Source organism: Cervus canadensis, chromosome 15, assembly GCF_019320065.1.
Source record: "Cervus canadensis isolate Bull #8, Minnesota chromosome 15, ASM1932006v1, whole genome shotgun sequence".
Classification (NCBI taxonomy): domain Eukaryota; kingdom Metazoa; phylum Chordata; class Mammalia; order Artiodactyla; family Cervidae; genus Cervus; species Cervus canadensis.
Window position 1 is genome coordinate 37,765,923 of NC_057400.1, and position 19,756 is coordinate 37,785,678.

The following is a 19,756-nucleotide window of genomic DNA, read 5'->3' on the forward strand; positions in this document are numbered from 1 at the left end:
GCTAAATGAATGAATAGTTCATTTTCATTCATTTAGCAGGAATTAATGAATTCTTAAAGTTTTGAGACTTTTTCCTCATCAATTTTAAATACACATTTGCTAAGCAAATAATCATAGCATTGATGAGAATCTCAAGATTTCATCTCATCCTCCATTAACCTGCCTTCTAAATTAAAAAAAAAATCATTCTAGATAGATTCAAATACAAAATTAAGTCCACAAGACAAATCCAAGTTGTCTGCAGAAAAGGAAATTTCCCCACCTCTCTTGGGCTAACAGTTCTACTCTAGCTAATTGACTAGATTAAAATGGAATTTTCTACCTAGCACAACATGAGATGCAGAGAAGAAACTCAGTTCTTGTGGACTGACTCGGGTTCAGTGAGAAAAAGAAAAAAATCAGACTAAATCAAATTATAAATTAATTTCCACTCTGGATCAGCAATGAGCCTGTCATAGGCACCTAACATTTAAGTTAAAAAAAAAAAATTTAAATAAATGAGGCACCATCAAATTCTCTGACACATGCCACATCTAGACACAGTACCTACTTGTTTTTTATCTGAACTCTCAGACTCAGGCGATGTGGAATGTTCTTAGGGTTCAACCAAAGGAATGTTCTTAGGGTTCGACCAAACTATCTGTCTACGTGAAAAGAAGTATGTCTGAGGTCTTATCAAAGATCTTACACTTTAGAACAAGTTTTGTCTGCAGCCTTTCCCTGAAGTGAGCAGCCTTCTTCTAGAATCTGACCAGTGGAGTCTCTGCTCCCTAGACCGCCCTCCCAACCCGAGTCTTTTCTCAGGGCTGGAGGGATGACACCAAAACTCTTTAATGAGGAACTGGTATGCAACAAACAGCATATGCTGGCAACAGCTGTCTTTTATTACACATTATCTAATATGAGAAATCTAGGTTTAGCAATTTGGCAGGGCTGCAAACTACACATTCAATTATGTCTCCTGAGAAGACAAAACTCCTTAACCCCTTGCTAGCCTCTGATCCCTGGGTTGGGAAGATCCTCTGGAGAAGGGAATGGCTACCCACTCCAGTATTCTTGCCTGGAGAATTCCATGGACAGAAGAGCCTGATGGACTACAGTCCATGGGGTCACAAATAGTCGGAAACGACTGAGCAACTAATGCTTTTAACTTTTTTTCAGCTTCTAATATAAAGATGCCTGGGGTTTCGGCTGAGGATCCCAACTCTTGTGTTTTTAGTCAGGTGATTTAAAAGCTTACCAAAAAAATGCAACATAATTTTTGTTGCTATGAGATGATTCACAATGTCCTTCTTTAGTGGGAAACAAGACCAAATATTTCAACTGTCAGTTTGCAGAAAATAGGAAAAATCTGTAGCAGAGCCAGATAGTCAGCCCTGCAGAGGAGCTTGTAGTTTCACACTGTAGCCACTTCTGCTGCTAAGTAACAGCCTGCTACTTCCTCTCCTCACTGTGTACTCATTTCCTGAAAGTGTCAAGAGTGGGGGGAGGGGCAGATACCTATTCACAGATGAGATATTTTTGTTTTTGTTGTTTGTTTCAAAAGTCCACAAATTGTGTGTTCTGCTCCCTTTCCAGTACCCTACCTCACCCTCCCAATTCTTCCATGAATACAGGTTTTTTCCGCTTTTTTAGTCAGGCGGCTTAGAATAACACAGTTCTGCAGAAATATTTTAAGATTAACAAAATAATGGAGCTGAACTCAATTTCTTAACTATAAGTGCTCTTAAGGAATGTAAATACTGTACAACTTTGCAGCTTCTCAAGAAATTCTTATTGTGGGCTCATGAATCTCTTTCAAGAAAAATTTTTGGATATATTCGCTAAGCACACCACAATATGGATTAGAGACTACTTATCAAATTCTTTTGTAATGAAGTTAACAGTTTTCTACTAAAAGTATTCATTAAATGATCAAAATATCTTGTTAACATCAAGAACACTTAGGAATTTTGGTGACAGATGAGTGTGTGGCCAGAAATAAAATAAAAGCTCCTGAAGGGCAGAATCCATCTCAGAAATACATACAAAGTCAGCACAATATTCTATATCTGACTTATAACTGAAATCACCCTTTCAGAAGTTGTCTATTTAGTAATAATTTGATAACCAAAGAAAACCAAACAAAGAAAAACAGTGTGTGGTTCCACGAATGCATATTCAGTCTTCCCCTCTGTTTGTCAGTTTTTCACTAGAGCATTCAGTGAAAACTACTTTCCAAGGGTGACCTACTGCCCTTGGGAAAATGGGTGTAAGGCCCATGGCTACTCTTTTAGTATCACAACATTCATCAAGATAACATTACTTCATACCATCTCCTTCCTACAGCATTTTCCATTGCAGGGATTTTTTTTCCCTAAAACTGTGTTCAAAACTAGGAGACCTCACTGGGCATATGTCACCTCCTACAAAAACAGGTACTGAGATAATACAAACACAGAGAAATCTATTTTTAAATAATGTTGAGTGCAAACACCCAAATGATTCTGAAAATTAATCTGAAACTACGAGCTAACCAGATACAGCTTTGCAGAAACCAAAGCCAATGATAACAAGAAGTATGAATTGTTGACGTCAGCACTGAAAGGGTTGAAAATAACAGTGGGCAGAAAACACCTGCTTGTGGGATTGCTTCACAGGGATCTCGTTGCCTGCAATTCAGTCAGTGCCAAATGAATAGTTATTCTCTAAAGACCAGTTAAAGCAAATGAACACCCATTTGGAAAATTCTGAACGGTTGGAATAAACTTGCATCAAGTCTCATTGATGATAATTGTACAGAATCAAATATATCATATACAAATGTTTTGTTTTGCTTTTTATTTTCCTTAAGTAAATTTCACAACAGTAACAAAAAGCCATTTGAATAGGAGGAGTCTTACCATGGGAAAGAATATGAGGAAAGGGAGAAGAAAAGACCTACAAAAGATGTGAACATATTAGTAAAATAATTGGTGTGGAAGTGTGTGTGCATGTGTAAATAGATATACAGATTACACACACACACACTGTATCTCATATACCTAAACTGTTCTCATCTTCTCCCATAGACTCCCTGATTGCTTCATTTCAGTTCATGCTTTCTTCACTCAGGCTTCAAACCAAAGTGGCCCCCTCTTCTCCTCTGCTTTTCACAGCCAAGTCTTTATGTCTCTTCTCCATTCCTTCAGTTCCTCTTTCTCCAACTACTGCAAAAATTGCTCCCTCACCACTAGTCTCTAGCCACTTACCAACAAGCAAGGTTCCAGAGTAAGGTTCCTAAAACTTTGTATTCAGTCATGCTCAGTTGGTTCCCTGGGTGCTGGTCAGATTACTACTTCCTCAGGTCCAAATCTTATGAAAAGCAGGCCAGCTCTGAGGTCTCCTCTCCTCTCCCACACAGACACTTATCAGGTCTATCTAACACAGTTATGTACTATTACTTAAACTGCCCTAAGGGCCCCAAGATCTGTACCTCAGCATTTTAATTATTCCTTTGCGCTGGAATACCCTTCAATATACAGTACATCCTTCATTGAAGATTGTACTCAAAGACATGTACTTGGGTTCGAGCATGTATGTTACTTTATATTGTATAACACCTACTTGTTCTGTCTGCTCAATCGTAAACCCTATAAGGCCAGGAAATTGTCCTTCTCATCTTTATACACCCTGCACTGCTATACACCTGAAAAGTGAATAAAGGTTTTGGTACTTCCCACAGGGGCTTTATTTTCAGAAAATAACTCGATAGGAATGTTTTTTATTAAACTTAATGTCATAAAGGCACTTTGGAATTGAAAAAGATCAGTCATCCAAACCAGAACAAATTATTCCCTTATCTCTTTTGAAAAATACCAAAGAATCAGCTATGTGCATCACTAAAAAAAGATCATGACTCTTCCACTATGCTATAACTCTGTAATCCTGAAATTAGAAGGCTTAAGAGGAACATACAATGTGCATGCAAGATTTAAGGGCAAAAATTCATGCTTTAAAACAATTCTAAATATTTTTGCATTCAGATGTGTATGTGGGACATTGTAGCAAGCTAACGAACCAAAATCTGAAGAGATTTTTTTGGTTTAATTCTTTTTTACAAGTTGGAAATTGAAAAAACTCGCAATAAATCCAGTTGGACATGGATTTTCCCAAATAAGTTTTCCTCTCTAGGGAAATACTTTGCAATCAAAATTAAAATAATAACATAATTACTGAGTTATTGAGCACATACTGCATATCAGTCATTCTGTTAAACACCGCGCATTTCTTCACTTACATCGCAGGAGAGCCCCACAGGATGGTTCTATTATTATCTTCATTTCAGAAAAAAGCAAACTGAATCTTAGAGAAGAAAATGACTTATTCAAGATTCCATAGCTACTAAGTGGCAGATCTTGCACTCATTTATTCAATAAAAGTCTTAATTCCCAATAGTGTGAGGTACATGCCAGAGCCCAGAACTAAAGAAAATGTTGTCAATAAAACTTGCACTAAAAAATATGTCTTCTCCCTGGATTATGAACTGACATGACTATTAGAGACTGGGAGACAGCCTGGGAGGGAAGGACTCCTTCCCAATGGGAGACATATAGGAAAAAGGAGCAATAATTCTCAAACTGGTTGTGTCTACAATATACACCATCTTCAAGCTGATATGCTTAATGATTTTATTTTATCAGAATACCTCTTGTAGTGAGAAAATAATATTCTTTCAGGTTTGCCCTAAAAATGTTTTCTCATGGTCTTAAATCTTAAATTAAGACTTAATGACTAGAGTGTGAGTTTTCTGGGCTCCTTGCCTCTTTCTTCACTCATACTCTGAGCCACTAATTTCAAAGGATCTGAAATAACATTTTTAACATGCAGTCAGACAAATATATCACTCTGCTCTCAAGAGAACAAGAACACTGTAAAAGGTAAAAATAGCCCTCATACCTGCTTTCTTCCCCGAGGCAAAGTAGCCACAGTATCTGCCAGCATTTGAAGCCTTCTGTTATCATCATCCATGGTAAAATTGCCTGTGAGTGTGGAGTAGGAGCTATGCCCTGGACCAGCATAGTACTCCATGAAATTGCCATTGCTGCTCTGTTTCCTGAGCTTTTGTAAAGACATTGTGAGTAAAGATTACTCCAGCTAGCACATGGTTGAATGGCCTTGCAGGGTGGGGGAAACTAAAAGTATAACCCTCTGACAAGTAATCAAAAGTAGCAAAGCAGAAAGAGCCCATGTGACTTCTGTGGTTTGAGGTACTTGTTACACAAACACTATCTTGCAGTCCACTCCCATTTCTCAGGGCTTTTTTCTTTAAGCCCCTGAGAGAAGGCTAGTTTTTAGCATTCAAATAAATAGATTTATATTTTTTTTCTCTTCAAACAGCCAGAACTCTTACACTTTCATGTTCTATGGCAAGTTGTGTTCAAAACACTGTCTACCTTTTTTGTAAAGGAAAAAGAAAAATTTCCCCAAATTCTGCCATTAGTTTGACATCCACTCTCCTACTTAATATGGGCCAATGTAGTGTAAAGGTCAGGATGTGTGGATACCGATTCCCCATGAATATAAGCAAGACCTACAGGGTCCAGTCATAATGTCCTCTCACGAAGTCTTTGTAATGTACTTTCGCCAAACATCTTGGCTCATTAATGTTCATGAAAAAAACACTATATCTGCCACTTGGGCTGTGATCATTCAACATTCCTCTGGTTGTCCTTCCACTACGTCATCCTCACTAAAATTATCCATCATGTCTACAAAGAGCAATGGGAGGGGAAGCACATTTAGAGCACAAAGTTGGCCATGTCTTAGACTAGACTTAGTTACAACATCAGCAACTGGTCCAAGGGAGGAATGGAGAGGGCATGAAAGTAACAGGCAAACCAAACAGGCACAAGAACATTTCCAGTTGGTCCCTGCCAATGCACATGCACCAAGGGCAACAACATGAATTACTCACTTTCACTGATGCTTTTATTGGTGGAAGTTAGGGAAATGGTTTTAAGGAAATTAGTTTCAGAGGAGGAGCAGGAGACATAAATAGAAGGAAGATTCAAAATAAAATCAAAATGAGAAGTTTTGGATAGTATAAAAAGTGAATTGTCATTTTCAAAATCATTGGGAAGTTCAACAGTAGAATATTAAAGAGTCAAAAAGTCTTTAAAATGGAAGTCAAAGCAAATTCAGCTCAAGCAAAATCTGCCAAATGTAAATCGTAAAATCTTCAGAGTTAACGGTGCTTAAGAGATGGAGTCACCTCAGAAATTTTTAAAACCCTATCACAGCATGACTCATTACAATTGGAATTGGATAATGACATGAACAAAATGATGTCTCCAAAGACCTGAATGAATGAATGAAAGTCACTCAGTTGTGTCCGACTCTTTGCTTCCCCATGGACTGTAGCCCGCCAGGGTCTTCTGTCCATGGGGATTTTCCAGGTCAGAATACTGGAGTGGGTAGCCATCCCTTCTGCAGGGGATCTTCCTAACCCAGGAATCGAACCCAAGTCTCCCACATTGCAGGCGATTCTTTACCATCTGAGGCACCAGGGAAGCCCTATAAAGATCTAAATCAGGGATGACAAACACATATGCCTCCAAGGTTCAGTTTGATAAAATAATATAAATGTGTAATACAAAAGGGAGTTGTAGAGACTTTGGCAACTAATGAATATGGTCAATTATAAAGACATTTATGGTGTGTGTGTGTGAGAGAGAGAGAGAGAGACAGAGAGAGATGTGAGAGAGAGATTGAGTTTTAAAGTATCTCCAGGTTACTATAAGGTACATGAAATAAATTAACACTATTACTTGAGGACAGCAGTCCACCCGTCTTCTGGGAATTTTATAAAATTAGGTAAATATTTTAATATTTCAAGATACCAAATAGAAATGACATGTTTGTCTGATATAAGGACACTAAGCCAACCAACAATCAGGTTTTACAAACAGATGTTAAAATTGTATCAATTAAGTTGTGTGATACTAATCTTAAGCTAATATAAATTATAGAAATCTATTGAAAGAATAGATTTTAGAGAAATATACTAAATTCAGAAATTGGAAAATAAAATTTTTACTAGATTTATGAAATGTGTTTAACAAGTAGAATACTTTAGATTATGAGATCCATGGTTGTAAAATCAGAGTCAAGGGGAAGTTTGACATTCAGCCAGTACATACCAGTATGGTCACCCTTGTTAATTACATGTTTATGACTTGGTGTATTTTGATCAAAATAGATCAGTTCTCTGTTCTGATTATCAGGACCTGTGTCACACTAATTAGTAAATATGTTAATAACTTTGTTGTTCAGTCTCTCAGTTGTGTCCAATTCTTTGTGACCCCGTGGACTGCAGCATGTCAGGCTTCCCTGTCCTTCACAACCTCCCTGAGTTTGCTAAAACTCATGTCTACTGAGTCGATGATGCCATCCAACCATCTCATCTTCTGTTGCCCCCTTCTCCTCCAGCCCTCAATCTTTCCCAGTATCAGGGTTTCTTCCAATGAGTAGGCTCTTCATACCAGACAGACAAAGTATTGGAGTTTCAGCTTCAGCATCAATCCTGCCAGTGAGTATTCAGGATTAATTTCCTTTAAGATTGACTGGTTTGATCTCCTTGCTGTCCAAGGGACTCTCAAGGGTCTTCTCCAGCACCACAGTTAGAAATATTTTATTTTAATAACTACCCTGATCAAAGTATCCTTTGTGATAACTGTAGGGAAAAACTAATGTTTCCATACAAATGTGATTTCAACCTTCAAACCTTGATTTACAAAGATTTTCTACTATTTACTTCATATTCTATAAAATTGCCATTAAGATTTCCATTGTATTAATTGCCATTTTATTAATTATAATACCCTGAAACCATCTTTCCCTTCATCATCGCCTTTATTTCATAATAAAATGAAACCAGATCAAGTTATCTACCTACTCAGAAAAATTCAGTAGTACCTCATTGTCTATAAAACAAATTAAAGAATTCCAAGTTCTTATCTAACTTCATCTCTGAAATGTCATATCACTTTTATAAGATACATAGGTAGTTTAATGGATAGGAGGTCTTACACCTCTGAAGCAAGGTCCTGGAATGACACTGTGTGCTGCTGACAAAGGGCAAGACATGGTGACTGCCTTCATTCTCATATCACTTTTTTCAGATCATTCTTTTAAGACTTAGTATTTTACAGTTAGATTATAAAGCTAGTTTAACTTATATGCAGAGTACATCATGAGAAACGCTGGGCTGGAGGAAGAACAAGCTGGAATCAAGATTGCCAGGAGAAATATCAATAACCTCAGATATGCAGATGACACCACCCTTATGGCAGAAAGTGAAGAGGAACTAAAAAGCCTCTTGATGAAAGTGAAAGAGGAGAGTGAAAAAGTTGGCTTAAGGCTCAACATTCAGAAAACTAAGATCATGGCATCTGGTCCCATCGCCTCATGGGAAATAGATGGAGAAACAGTGGAAACAGTGTCAGACTTTATTGTTGGGGGCTCCAAAATCACTGCAGATGGTGACTGCAGCCATGAAATTAAAAGACACTTACTCCTTGGAAGGAAAGTTATGACCAACCTAGATAGCATATTAAAAAGCAGAGACATTACTTTGCCAACAAAGGTACATCTAGTCAAGGCTATGGTTTTTCCAGCGGTCATGTATGGATGTAAGAGTTGGACTATAAAGAAAGCTGAGCACCGAAAAATTGATGCTTTTGAACTGTGGTGTTGGAGAAGACTCTTGAGAGTCCCTTGGACTGCAACGAGATCCAACCAGTCCATCCTAAAGGAGATCAGTCCTGGGTGTTCATTCGAAGGACTGATGTTGAAGCTGAAACTCCAATACTTTGGCCACCTGATGCGAAGAGCTGACTCATTGGAAAAGACCCTGATGCTGGGAAAGATTGAGGGCAGGAGGAGAAGGGGATGACAGGATGAGATGGTTGGATGGCATCACCGACTCAATGCACATGGGTTTGGGTGGACTCCTGGAGTTTGTGATGGACAGGGAGGCCTGGTGTGCTGGAGTTCATGGGGTCTCAAAGAGTCAGACATGACTGCACAACTGAACTGATAAAGCTAATTATTCACAAGTCTGTTTCTACACTGTCTAATTTCCTCTAACCACCTCATTTTCTATATGAACACCTATACCTAGGTGTTCAGTAAATGTTTGTTAATAGAAAGAAAAGGGTAGAGGAGAAGATATTTAACAAAATTAATTCAACAACATTGTTCTAAAGCATCAAAGAAGAAAAACTAAACTGGCAGAAAAATTTTGTGCTATTAACCCATATTCCAAAGTTCTATAATTTTCTATAATTCTGTGGACAGAATTTTTTACAGTATTCAAACTAGTCAAAAAATCTTGAGATGAGATCCAGTTTATTTTACCAGTGCTATACTAAATTTTCAAGATAAATACAAATCTTATATTAATTGTCCAAGAGCATAAAACAAGACGCATTCTCTAAAGCTAATTAATCTGATCCTGCCTGAGAATCCCATGAATAGAGGAGACTGGCCGGCTATAGTTCATAGGGTCACAAAGATTCAGACACGACTAAAGAGACTTAGCATACAAACTATATATAGAAGGCATAAAAGAATGAAGGAAGGAAAGAAAGGAGAGAGAATATTAAGCTAATCTCACTTATTAATTCTGATACAAATGTCTTAATAAAATATCAAATTGAGCCAAATACTGTATTAAAAATAATACTTCTCAACACAGTAGGATGTGTCCCAGGAATACAAAGATACTTCAACAGTAGGATATAAGATATTAACATAAATCACTAAATCTCTGGATGAAAGAAAACATTCAGTGCAACAGACACCAAGACTGGTATGATTTCCTTGCTTTGAAAAATACTAAGGAATTTAAAAATAGAAGGGAAACTTTCTTAACATAATGAAAAGTATCTGTCAGGAACACACACCAAATAACATCTTCAGTGTTGAAATGTATTTCTATACAGTGAGAAGAAAAGAAGAGATGACAATAACTCTCACCAATGATCACTGCTGTACTTCATATCACAAATAGGAGGTATAGAATTTGTAAAGAAAGAAACTAAACCATAAGATTTGTTTGTGACATGGCTTCATAACTAGAATATCCAAGACAATCCACTGAGGAACAGACTTAGTAAGATAATTTTCCTAAATATAAGATTCAAAGGGTATATAAATTTCTCATATAGCAGCAGGGGATGATATGAACTTGTAATAACAGAGGAAAGAAACACTAACAAAATAGCCAAAATTTCATAAAACAGGAATGAACTTAGCAAGCATTTTTAATATTTTATGAAGAACATTATCAAGTCCAGAGTAAGGGAAAAAAATACCACGCTCCTATATAAGAAAGTCCTTCTTGTAAAGATGTCTATTATCTTCAAATTTTCTAAAATATTCAATATACTGAATTCAAAATCTACATAGGTTTTGTTTGCTTGCTTGTTCATAAAATTTGACACATATTCTTACACCCATCTTAAAAAGCAAGTGCACAAGACTAACTAAGAAGAATTTGAAAATAGTGGCAGGGGATAGAGGTAAGATGAACATTGAGAAAATTACCCTACTTGGGTATAGAAGAGTTAGGATTGTGTGGTCAAGTAGGAGAGGTATATGAAAAGAATACTGAAAAATCAAATACTGCCAATGAATAGAAAACCCAAAACACATCCATGCATATTCATAAATTTATTATATTATTAACCTATTTGAATTCATTAGGAAAAGAATAGCCTTTCCAATAAATGGGATTGGTACCTGTACGGAAACAATTAAGTTATAGTCTTTTATTAAGTTATAAAAATAATACCAGATGACTTAAGGAGCTAAATGTAAATATAGTTTCCTTGATATAGACATTTTTTAAAGTCTTTATTGAATTTGTTACAGTATTGCTTCTGCTTTATGTTTCGGTTTTTTGGCCATAAAGCATGTGGGATCTTAGCTCCCCAATCAGGGATCAAATCCACACCATCTGCATTGGAAGGCTAACTCTTAACCACTGGACAGCCAAGAAAGTCCCTAAAAATAACTTTAAATATTCAAAATAATAGCAGAAAATTATAGTATTTCAGTAAGAATAGATTAGAGAGTTCAGAGAGCATTAATAACATAAATGTTAAAAAACTTCTGTTCAGTGGAAGCTATAATATACATAGGCTAAAGCTAAATGACAACAAGAAATTATTTGTGATACATAATTGGTTAAAGGCCATAATACATAAGGAATATTTAAATTATTCTTTGAAGAAAAGTGTTTTTAAATGAACAAAGACTCTGAAGAGATAACTTACAGAGAAAGCTCAAATCATCAATATGCTTATTAAAGGATGTTCAAACATACAAGTAACCAGGAAAGTAAAACTTGAAACAACAGTTAGATACTAACTGTTGCCCACCAAAAAATGAACAAAAAATTTAAACTGGTAGTATCCAATGCTGGTGAAGTTGCAAGCAAATGGGCTCTTAGAACTTTGGAGGAATATAAATCAATAAAATTTTATTTGTGGAGTAATTTGACAGTGGGTTTCCCAAATGACACTAGTGCCAAAGAACCCACCTGCCAAGGCAGAAGACCAGGTTCAATCCCTGCGTTGGTAAGAGCCCATGGAGGAGGGCATGGCAACCCTCTCCAGTGTTCTTGCCTGGATAATCCCATGGACAGAGGAGCCTGGAGGCCTTCAGTCCACAGGGTCTCAAAGAGTCAAACAAGACTGAAGCACACAGGCACACAGTTCAACAGTATCAAAATTTTAAAATGCATTCCAAGAATTCTACTTTTAAGAATTTATTCTACAAAAGTACTCTTACATGTGCAGAAAACAAGTATGCTTCTTGTGACATTGTAATTGTGAAAAATTGATGTTTTAAATGAATATCAGTTGAGAAATAGCTAATAACTTGTGATAATTTAATTCAGTGGAATACTCGGCACTCATTGAAAAGTATAGACAATTATGTGCAAAAACATTTTTAAGACAAATAAAGTAGGGAGAAAGGAGAATGATGGACACAATATGATCCCATTTATTCTTTTTGCTTAAAGAAAGATCACGTATCATTTTGTACTCAGTCACTCACTCATGTCCAACCCTTTGCTACCCCATGGACTGTAGCCTGTCAGACTCCTCTATCCATGGGATCCTCCTTGCAAGAATACTGAAGTGGGTTGCCAATTCCTCCTCCAGGGGATATTTCCAACCCAGGGATCGCACCCTCTTCTCCTGTGTCTCTTGCATTGCAGGCAGATACTTTTAACACTGAGCCACATACAGTGACTTGTATAAACATAAAAAGATTACATAATATGGATGGTTCCCTATTTAAAATGGTCTGACTTAGAATTTGTCAACTTTACATTGATGTGAAAGTGCCATTCAAAAGAAACCAAGACTCTTGAGAGCCCTTTGGACTGCAAGGAGATCCAATCAGTCAATCCTAAAGGAAATCAGTTCTGAATATTCATTGGAAGGACTGATACTGAAGCTGAAACTCCAATACTTTGGTCATCTGATTTTGTGAAGAATATGAAGAACTGACTCATTTGAAAAGACCCTGATGCTGGGAAAAATTGAAGGCAGGCGGCGAAGGGGACGACAGAGCATAAGACGGTTGGATGGCATCACTGAGTCGATGGACATGAGTTTGAGTAATCTCTGGGAGTTGGTGATGGACAGGGAGGCCTGACATGCTTCAGTCCATGGGGTCACAAATAGTCAGACACGACTGAGTGACTGAACTGACTGATACTTTGAATTATGAATTTTAATTTTCAGGCTAGTGACATAGGAAATAATACTTGTGGTGCTGGGCAAGGCAACAACACATGGCTCCCAGTCAGCCATGTCATCATGAGGATAAACAATCAATACACCTACAACCATTCTATTTCTCGCTTTCAGTATAGTAGTCAACAAATTACATGAAATATTCATCAGTTTATAGACTTTATGTTAAGTGAGTTTGCCCAAATATTGATGAATAAATTTTTCTGAGAACATTTAAATTTAGCTGGGCTCAGCTATGCTGTTTGGTAGGTTAGATGTATCAAATGTATTTCAACTAACAATATTTTCAGTTTACAGTAGGTTTATCATGACATAACCTCATTGCATGGAGAGGAAGATCTGCATATATTAATCTGTCAACAGTGGTTACCTCTGGAGGAGTTGAGGGAAAGAGTGAAAGTGAAAGTGTTAGCCACTCAGTCATACCTAACTCTTGGCAACTCCCTGCACTGTAGGACTCCTCTGTCCATGGAATCCTCCAGGAAAGAATACTGGAGTGGACTGCTATTCCCTTCTCCAGGGGATCTTCCTGACCCAGAGATCAAACTCAGGTCTCCTGCACTTCAGGAAGATTCTTTAACATATGAGTCACCAGGGAAAAATATGAAAGTTTATGAAGGAAGACTTTCAATTTTTATTCTATATATGGTTTGCACCTTTTTTAAAAAAAACAAGTATGCATTCTTTTTTAGTTGGTCAACTTTTAAAATATTGATAACTCACAGAGAATTTTTAAAAATCAATCACATATTAATGATAGTGATATCTTATGATTTTGTAGGTCCTCATATTGTTTATGCTAGTGATAAGAATTATTGTTCTATCAACTGAAGGTTTGGTGTTTGTTTATAGGCTAAGATTTTATTTTGCTTAATGGGATTTTTAGGTAATTCTTTCATATTTCTTAATCATTTTCTTCCAACCAAGTAAAATTCCTCCTCAAAAAGGACTGATAAAATTTTCATAAAATAGAATCATAAAGGAAAGTAATGCAATCATGGGCCACTAATTTTTATGCAAGCAAAGAGCATTGGTTTGTCCTATCACAAGCCACAGTTCTCAAGTTAACAGTTATCAGTTGCCTAATTCAGTTCTCATTAGTCATTTAGTGTCTCCACCTCCCCCACTACATGCACACAGTTCCATTTCAAAATCCACATCTTTTATCAAAATTCAAGGTAAACAAGTGACGATGTTTCTTCTTCTTCCCCTATCTAACACCATGTGTCACCCTTCGGGTTCAAGTTCTACTTAACTTGCTCAATAGGTGTGGACAGAGTCACCTCATTAGAACTGGGAAGGACTTCAGGGCTTTAGAAATAACTTCTTAGAAGCAATAAACCTGTCTGAGACTGGAATTTTGTGTAATACTTGGAAAAATAAAATACTTATTGAGATGCAGATAATTTCCCCCTGGCTTTTGAGTAAAATCCAAAAGTTTTAGCCTGTCATTTGAGGTTGTGTATGTTCCAGCAGATCCTGTAACGTCATATCAAACCACATCCTGGTTACACTGGACTTCTAATCCTCTGACAGATGCAGTTTCTCTTTAGGACTTTCACACTCACACTTCCTTCTGCCCGAATCACTGTTTCCCCATTAGCCTTCATTTGTCTTGTTTCTGCTATCTCTCTCCATATATATATTTACACATATATATACATGTATACACACCTTCAAATCTCAGCTCAAATACTATCTAATAGAGAAGCCTTAAATATTCCCAACTGAGTGGAGAAAGGTGTTAAACAGGCCACATCCAAATGGAATGGCTCCAAGAAGAGCTATCACTTTGGAGTCTCTATGCAGACACTCCTACAATCCCCTCACTACCCAGAGATGCCTGGATTGGCCCTGCTACCTGTAGGAGACTCGCCTTTGACAATAGTAAAGAATCAGCAGAGAAGGGCCAGCAGGAAGCAACTTAAGGAAATGTTCCACACCTTCTTGGTTTTTGTTTTGAGTCTAGGAAGGTGGGATGGGGGAGGGATGTGTGTGCACCAGAAGGAAGTACAAAACAGGAATAGGGTGACTTTAGAACACCAGAATCCTTTCTTTTCTATCACTGTCTAATTATAATTTCAAAAAAAAGATAGGAAATCTCAATTTCTTTGAGATTCAAATACAGTACAGGAAAGAACAGTATATTAATCATCTGCATATGTCCATAACCTAGCACAGATCCTGATTAACAATGGACATCAGTAAATATTTCTTAACTTTATTTAGTTAAAATAATAAAACCAAAAAATGCAGCACAAAATAGTAAGTATGGAAGATAAACCAATAATAATACATACTTCTTTGGTAAATCCATGTTTGCCAACTATACCTAGAACTATAAGTCATCAGAAGATATTAGCTTAATTTACAGAATGTTAGACTGGTAGGAAACTTAGAGCCATCTCATCTAACTCCCTTAATTTTCAGATTAAAAAAATTAAGGCCTAGAAAATTTAGATTTTGCCAGTGTCAGAGTAATTTAATGGCAGAACAATTACTGGATCACTAGACTTCCTTCAACTCAATTCTACAAACATTTACTGAGAATATAATCATAGTAACAGCTCGGCAATGGGCTAAAGAGTTTAATCCCATAAAACAATGAGAATAATAATATAGTTCTCATTCTTTTCCAGGTGAAGATTCTGAGGCTAACACACTTGCCTAATATTACACAGCTAATACCTAGCACAGCCAGGATTAGAATTCACAACATCCATTTCCAAAGACAGGGTTACCACTGTGCAATATTGCCTTCCCAAATTATGCAAACATTGTCTGGATATAAAGATGAATGAGGTGTGATCCTTACCCTCATGTAGTTCATATCTGGTAGAAAAGACAGAGAAAAAATAATGTCTCATTATGAAGCAATTAAAATAGTGGTTCTAACAACTACTATGAATTTACCAAAAAAGGACAAAATAGTATTTCCTCTACTATAGTTCAACTATAGTTCAAGATTGTAAACTTAAAATGTTTAAACTTCTTAAGTTCATAATCTATATCTGTATATCATTAACCATAATAAAAGGAAAAGTACCAATTATTGGTTACTACCTTATAGGTTAAACTGTATCTCTCCAAAAGATATGTTGAAATCCTCTAACTCTCGGTATCTATATGACTCATTTTAGAAATAGGGTCTTTGCGGTTAAGATGAGGTCTCAGGGTTTCCCTAATCGAACATGGTGCTTCCCAAGTGGCTCAATGGTAAAAAAGCAGGAGACAAAGTATCGATCTCTGGGTCAGGAAGATCTCTTGGAGTAGGAAATGGCAACCCACTCTAGTATTCTTGCCTGCAAAATCCCATGGACAGAGGAGCCATGGACAGACAGCTACAGTCCACAGGGTTGCAGAAGAGGCAGACAGGACTTAGGGACTAAACAACAATTCAATATGACCGGCATAAGTCCTTATAAGAAGAGGAAAATGCCATGTTCGAAAAACACACTCAGGAATAACACAACGTGATGTCAAAGGCAGAGTTTGGATTGTAAGCTTTGCAGTTGTAAAGCAAGCCATGGCTCTGTATCAACAGCCTGCACCAGAAACTGTGAAGAGACAAGGAAGGACTCTACTAGTGCCCTCGATGGTGCCTGGCCCTATGACAGTTTCTGTAGCCTCTGCAAAAATTCTGTTGTTTGAAGGCACTAAATTTGTGATAATTTGTCATGGCAACTAGGAAACTCATACATTCTTCTCCCTTACATTTAGAGATATTATGACAATATTAAAAGCACAATGTGCTGTCAATCTCAAGAGCAGGTCATTGCTCAGCACCTCATTGGCCAGGATATTAACTCAAAACACAGTGGACGGTCTTTGAAATAACAAGTATTGAAATTTAATATTCAAATATATGACAAAGAATTGTGCTGAATTTGGAAATAGGGACACTTCAGCCAAGCACCGTGAGCATTCTGTTTCACTAATAAGCTGCAGGTGGGGAAGGGGAAATTAGAAAGGTTGTGAGATGAATGATTTAATGTAAGATAGTTGGACAGCTGGCCCAGTTCCCAAAAGAGAAGTCTGGGAAAATTGCCATGAAGTCCGGACACTGTTTCAAGTGGGAGCAGCAAGGACGGCTCCCTCCTCACCAATGGAAAAGTACAGAAGCTACTGCTTTTTGAACAAGCACCTGACCAGTGTGGCCCTGCTGGTGTCAACCAGAAACTGTTCTGTTCTCTCTTGTTGGGCACAGATACTATTCTCTACTTAGGAGAACTGATTTCTGGTGTTGAGAAAACCCATCAGTTACTGTATGCAGACCCATTTACACCTTTGAATGTAATGAGGGCATTGTTGATGTAAAACCAGTGAAAGGAAAAAAAAAAGATTTGAAAAAAAGGCAGTAGCAATGATTTAAGCTCCAGAAGATCTTGTTTCCTTCTCTAGCTCTACCATCTGTCAGCCCTGGGGCTTGTTTAGGCGAAGTTAGTGCCAGTGAGGGGTACATTTCCCCATATACTCAATGCAGGGAGACATGCCACACTGGTCTAAGAATTAAAATAAATGACATAGGAAGAGGAAAAGGTTTTTTGATTATGTAAAGTCCTATAAAAATGTAAGGGTTTTAAAAGTTTCCCAGAGGCTGCTAGAATTTGGCACACAGCCTGTACTCCTCTGATGCCGTATTCCTAAAAATCATTATAGGGCCTCCCTGGTGGTCCAGTGGTTAAGAATCTGCCTTGCAATGCAGATTGCAAGGGGACACTGGTTCAATCCCTGGTCCAAGAAGAGCCCACACAATAAGGGACAACTAAACTGTGTGCCACAACTACTGAGCCTGCACCCTAATGCCTTGAGCCAAAACTACTCAGCCTCTGTGTCACAACTACTAAAGCCCAGGTGCCCTAGAGCCTGTGCTCTGCAATAGGAGAAGCCACCAGCGTGAGAAGCCTGCACACCATAACTAGTGTAGCACCTGCTTGCCCCAGCTAGAGAAAGCCCCCTCACAGCAACAAAGACCTAGCACAGCCAAAGGAATAAATAAATAAAATGAAGACCACTACACACATTGATTCTATTACACACACACCAAAAGGCCAAGTCTTTCAAATGCAGAGACTGCCTTCACATCAGCTACAGGGTCAACGTCAGACTCCATCACATAATTTGTAGAACCTTCCCTGACCTGAGTCCAGCATTCTTTCACTACTGTATATTTTTGTGTGTGCCCTTATGTGCACACAACTTCTGCAAGGAATAATGCCAACTGGTTCGGCTTGAGCTCTTAGGCCCCTGGGTAAATTAACTGACCTGGGCTCACTGTCTTCAGCTTTAAAATGGGATCAATCATTCTACATATCACCCAGTAAAACATAATAGGAGCCAGTACATAGTGTTTGCTCAATAAATGTTTCTTGTTATTATTATTATTATTTGTAGTTTGCCCTGCAACTACTTGGGACTGTTGTGTTCCCTGAATATGCACGGTTTTTCAAACTTCATCTTGCCCATAACACATAGTTGACTTGGATTTACTTGTGATTGTATGGTAGTGGTTTAGTTGCTAAGTCATGTTTGACTCTCTTGCAGCCCCATGGACTATTTCTGCCAGGTTCCTCTGTCCGTGGGATTTCACAGGCAAGAATATTGGAGTGCCAGTTCCTTATCCAGGGATCTTCCTGACCCAGGAATTGAACCCATGTCTCCTGCCTCACAGGCAGATTCTTTACCACTGAGCCACCAGGGAAGCCCACATTTATCTACTTCACCTCTACCTGTGGAAATCCTACCCATTCTCCCTGGCCCAACTTAAATGCTACCTCCTTCATGAAACCTTGCCTGGTATCCCCAAGCGGATATGAGCATCCCCTCCCCAGAGCACTTGAAGCACGTCTGCTGGATCTCTCTATGATAAATCATACTTTGTTCCATGAAAATTCTGTGCACATGCCTTTCTTTTGTAATAACTTGTAAGCTCACCTCCCCCAGTCCTACCCCAAGAGAGTTTCTTTCTCGTTCATCTTTGTATCCCTCCAGCCCTTAAAAGAGTGACTTTCTTACAAGAGCTGTGTGGTACACATTTGATGGATACATCCATAATCTCCCCAAAGCTCTGGCAGTTGATTTATTTTCCCAGTGATTCTTTCCTTTGGGCAATGTAGGAGTTTGATGAATAATATTTACTGTGTGCTTAATGCTTAAATGTAATTTATGTTTACTGGGTGTTTGGCTTAATAACAATGAGTGTGAAATAATTTGATAGTTTGAAAGGAAAATCTAATACAGTAATAATATACATTTTATACTTTATTTCTATGATGATAAAGTGCCATCAATTGCAATATTCACCATCGATTTACCAATTTCTTTTCAAGGAAAACGTCCGCATTTAATGTACCCAGAGATGGTAAGAAGCATCCTAATTTCAGAAATGTAAAATGTGAAGAAGTTGTGCATCAGAAATGAAGAAGTACAGTTGGGGCTCTTTTCTCCCAACATAGACACCCCACCTTGTGGTCCCCGCTGTGCCCCAGGATGTACACATGTTAAACTAGGCTCACCCAGCCAGTCCTGCAGGGCAGAATGCAGCCTCACATCTTGTTTGTCTCAGGTTTCTTTCCTTCTATTTGCTTGGACCTCACATTTTGTGACTTCTGCCTCTAAAATGTCTAACATCTGTCTCCCCCCTTCCATGACCACCTGCTTCTTCCAAGCTCAGGTCCTGGATTCAATCCTTAACACAATAGAGCAGGCAAAGGGGCTCCCAGTATAGACTCTCCCAAACCTAACTATCTAATCATGTCCTACCCCATGCCTACTGAATTAGGTTTAGATTTCTTAGCCTTCTATTAAAAGTTACCCACAATCTAATACTTAACTAATTTCCCAGTATTAATTTTTAATCTAAATAAATTGGTTTAGAGACTTCCCTGGTGGTCCAGTAGTTAAGCCTCTGCACTTCCACTGAAAGGGGCATGGTCTTGATCTTTGGTTGAGTAACTAAAATC

At 37.8% G+C, this 19,756-nt stretch overlaps 1 protein-coding gene across 5 annotated transcripts in view; it reads right to left on the reverse strand.

Annotated features, from left to right (window-relative positions):
• LOC122453764 (cytohesin 1 interacting protein) overlaps positions 1-19,756 on the reverse strand; it is a 75,762-nt gene that overhangs the window by 22,617 nt on the left and 33,389 nt on the right. The window contains exon 1 of one of the 5 annotated variants that reach the window (XM_043487926.1): positions 4,918-5,176. The exons of the other annotated variants lie outside the window; for them this stretch is intronic. Within the exon in view, the coding sequence (XP_043343861.1) occupies positions 4,918-5,094 (177 nt within the window). The 5' untranslated portion in view covers positions 5,095-5,176. Of the gene's footprint in view, positions 1-4,917; positions 5,177-19,756 lie in introns of those variants that run through there. 5 annotated transcript variants of the gene reach the window in all.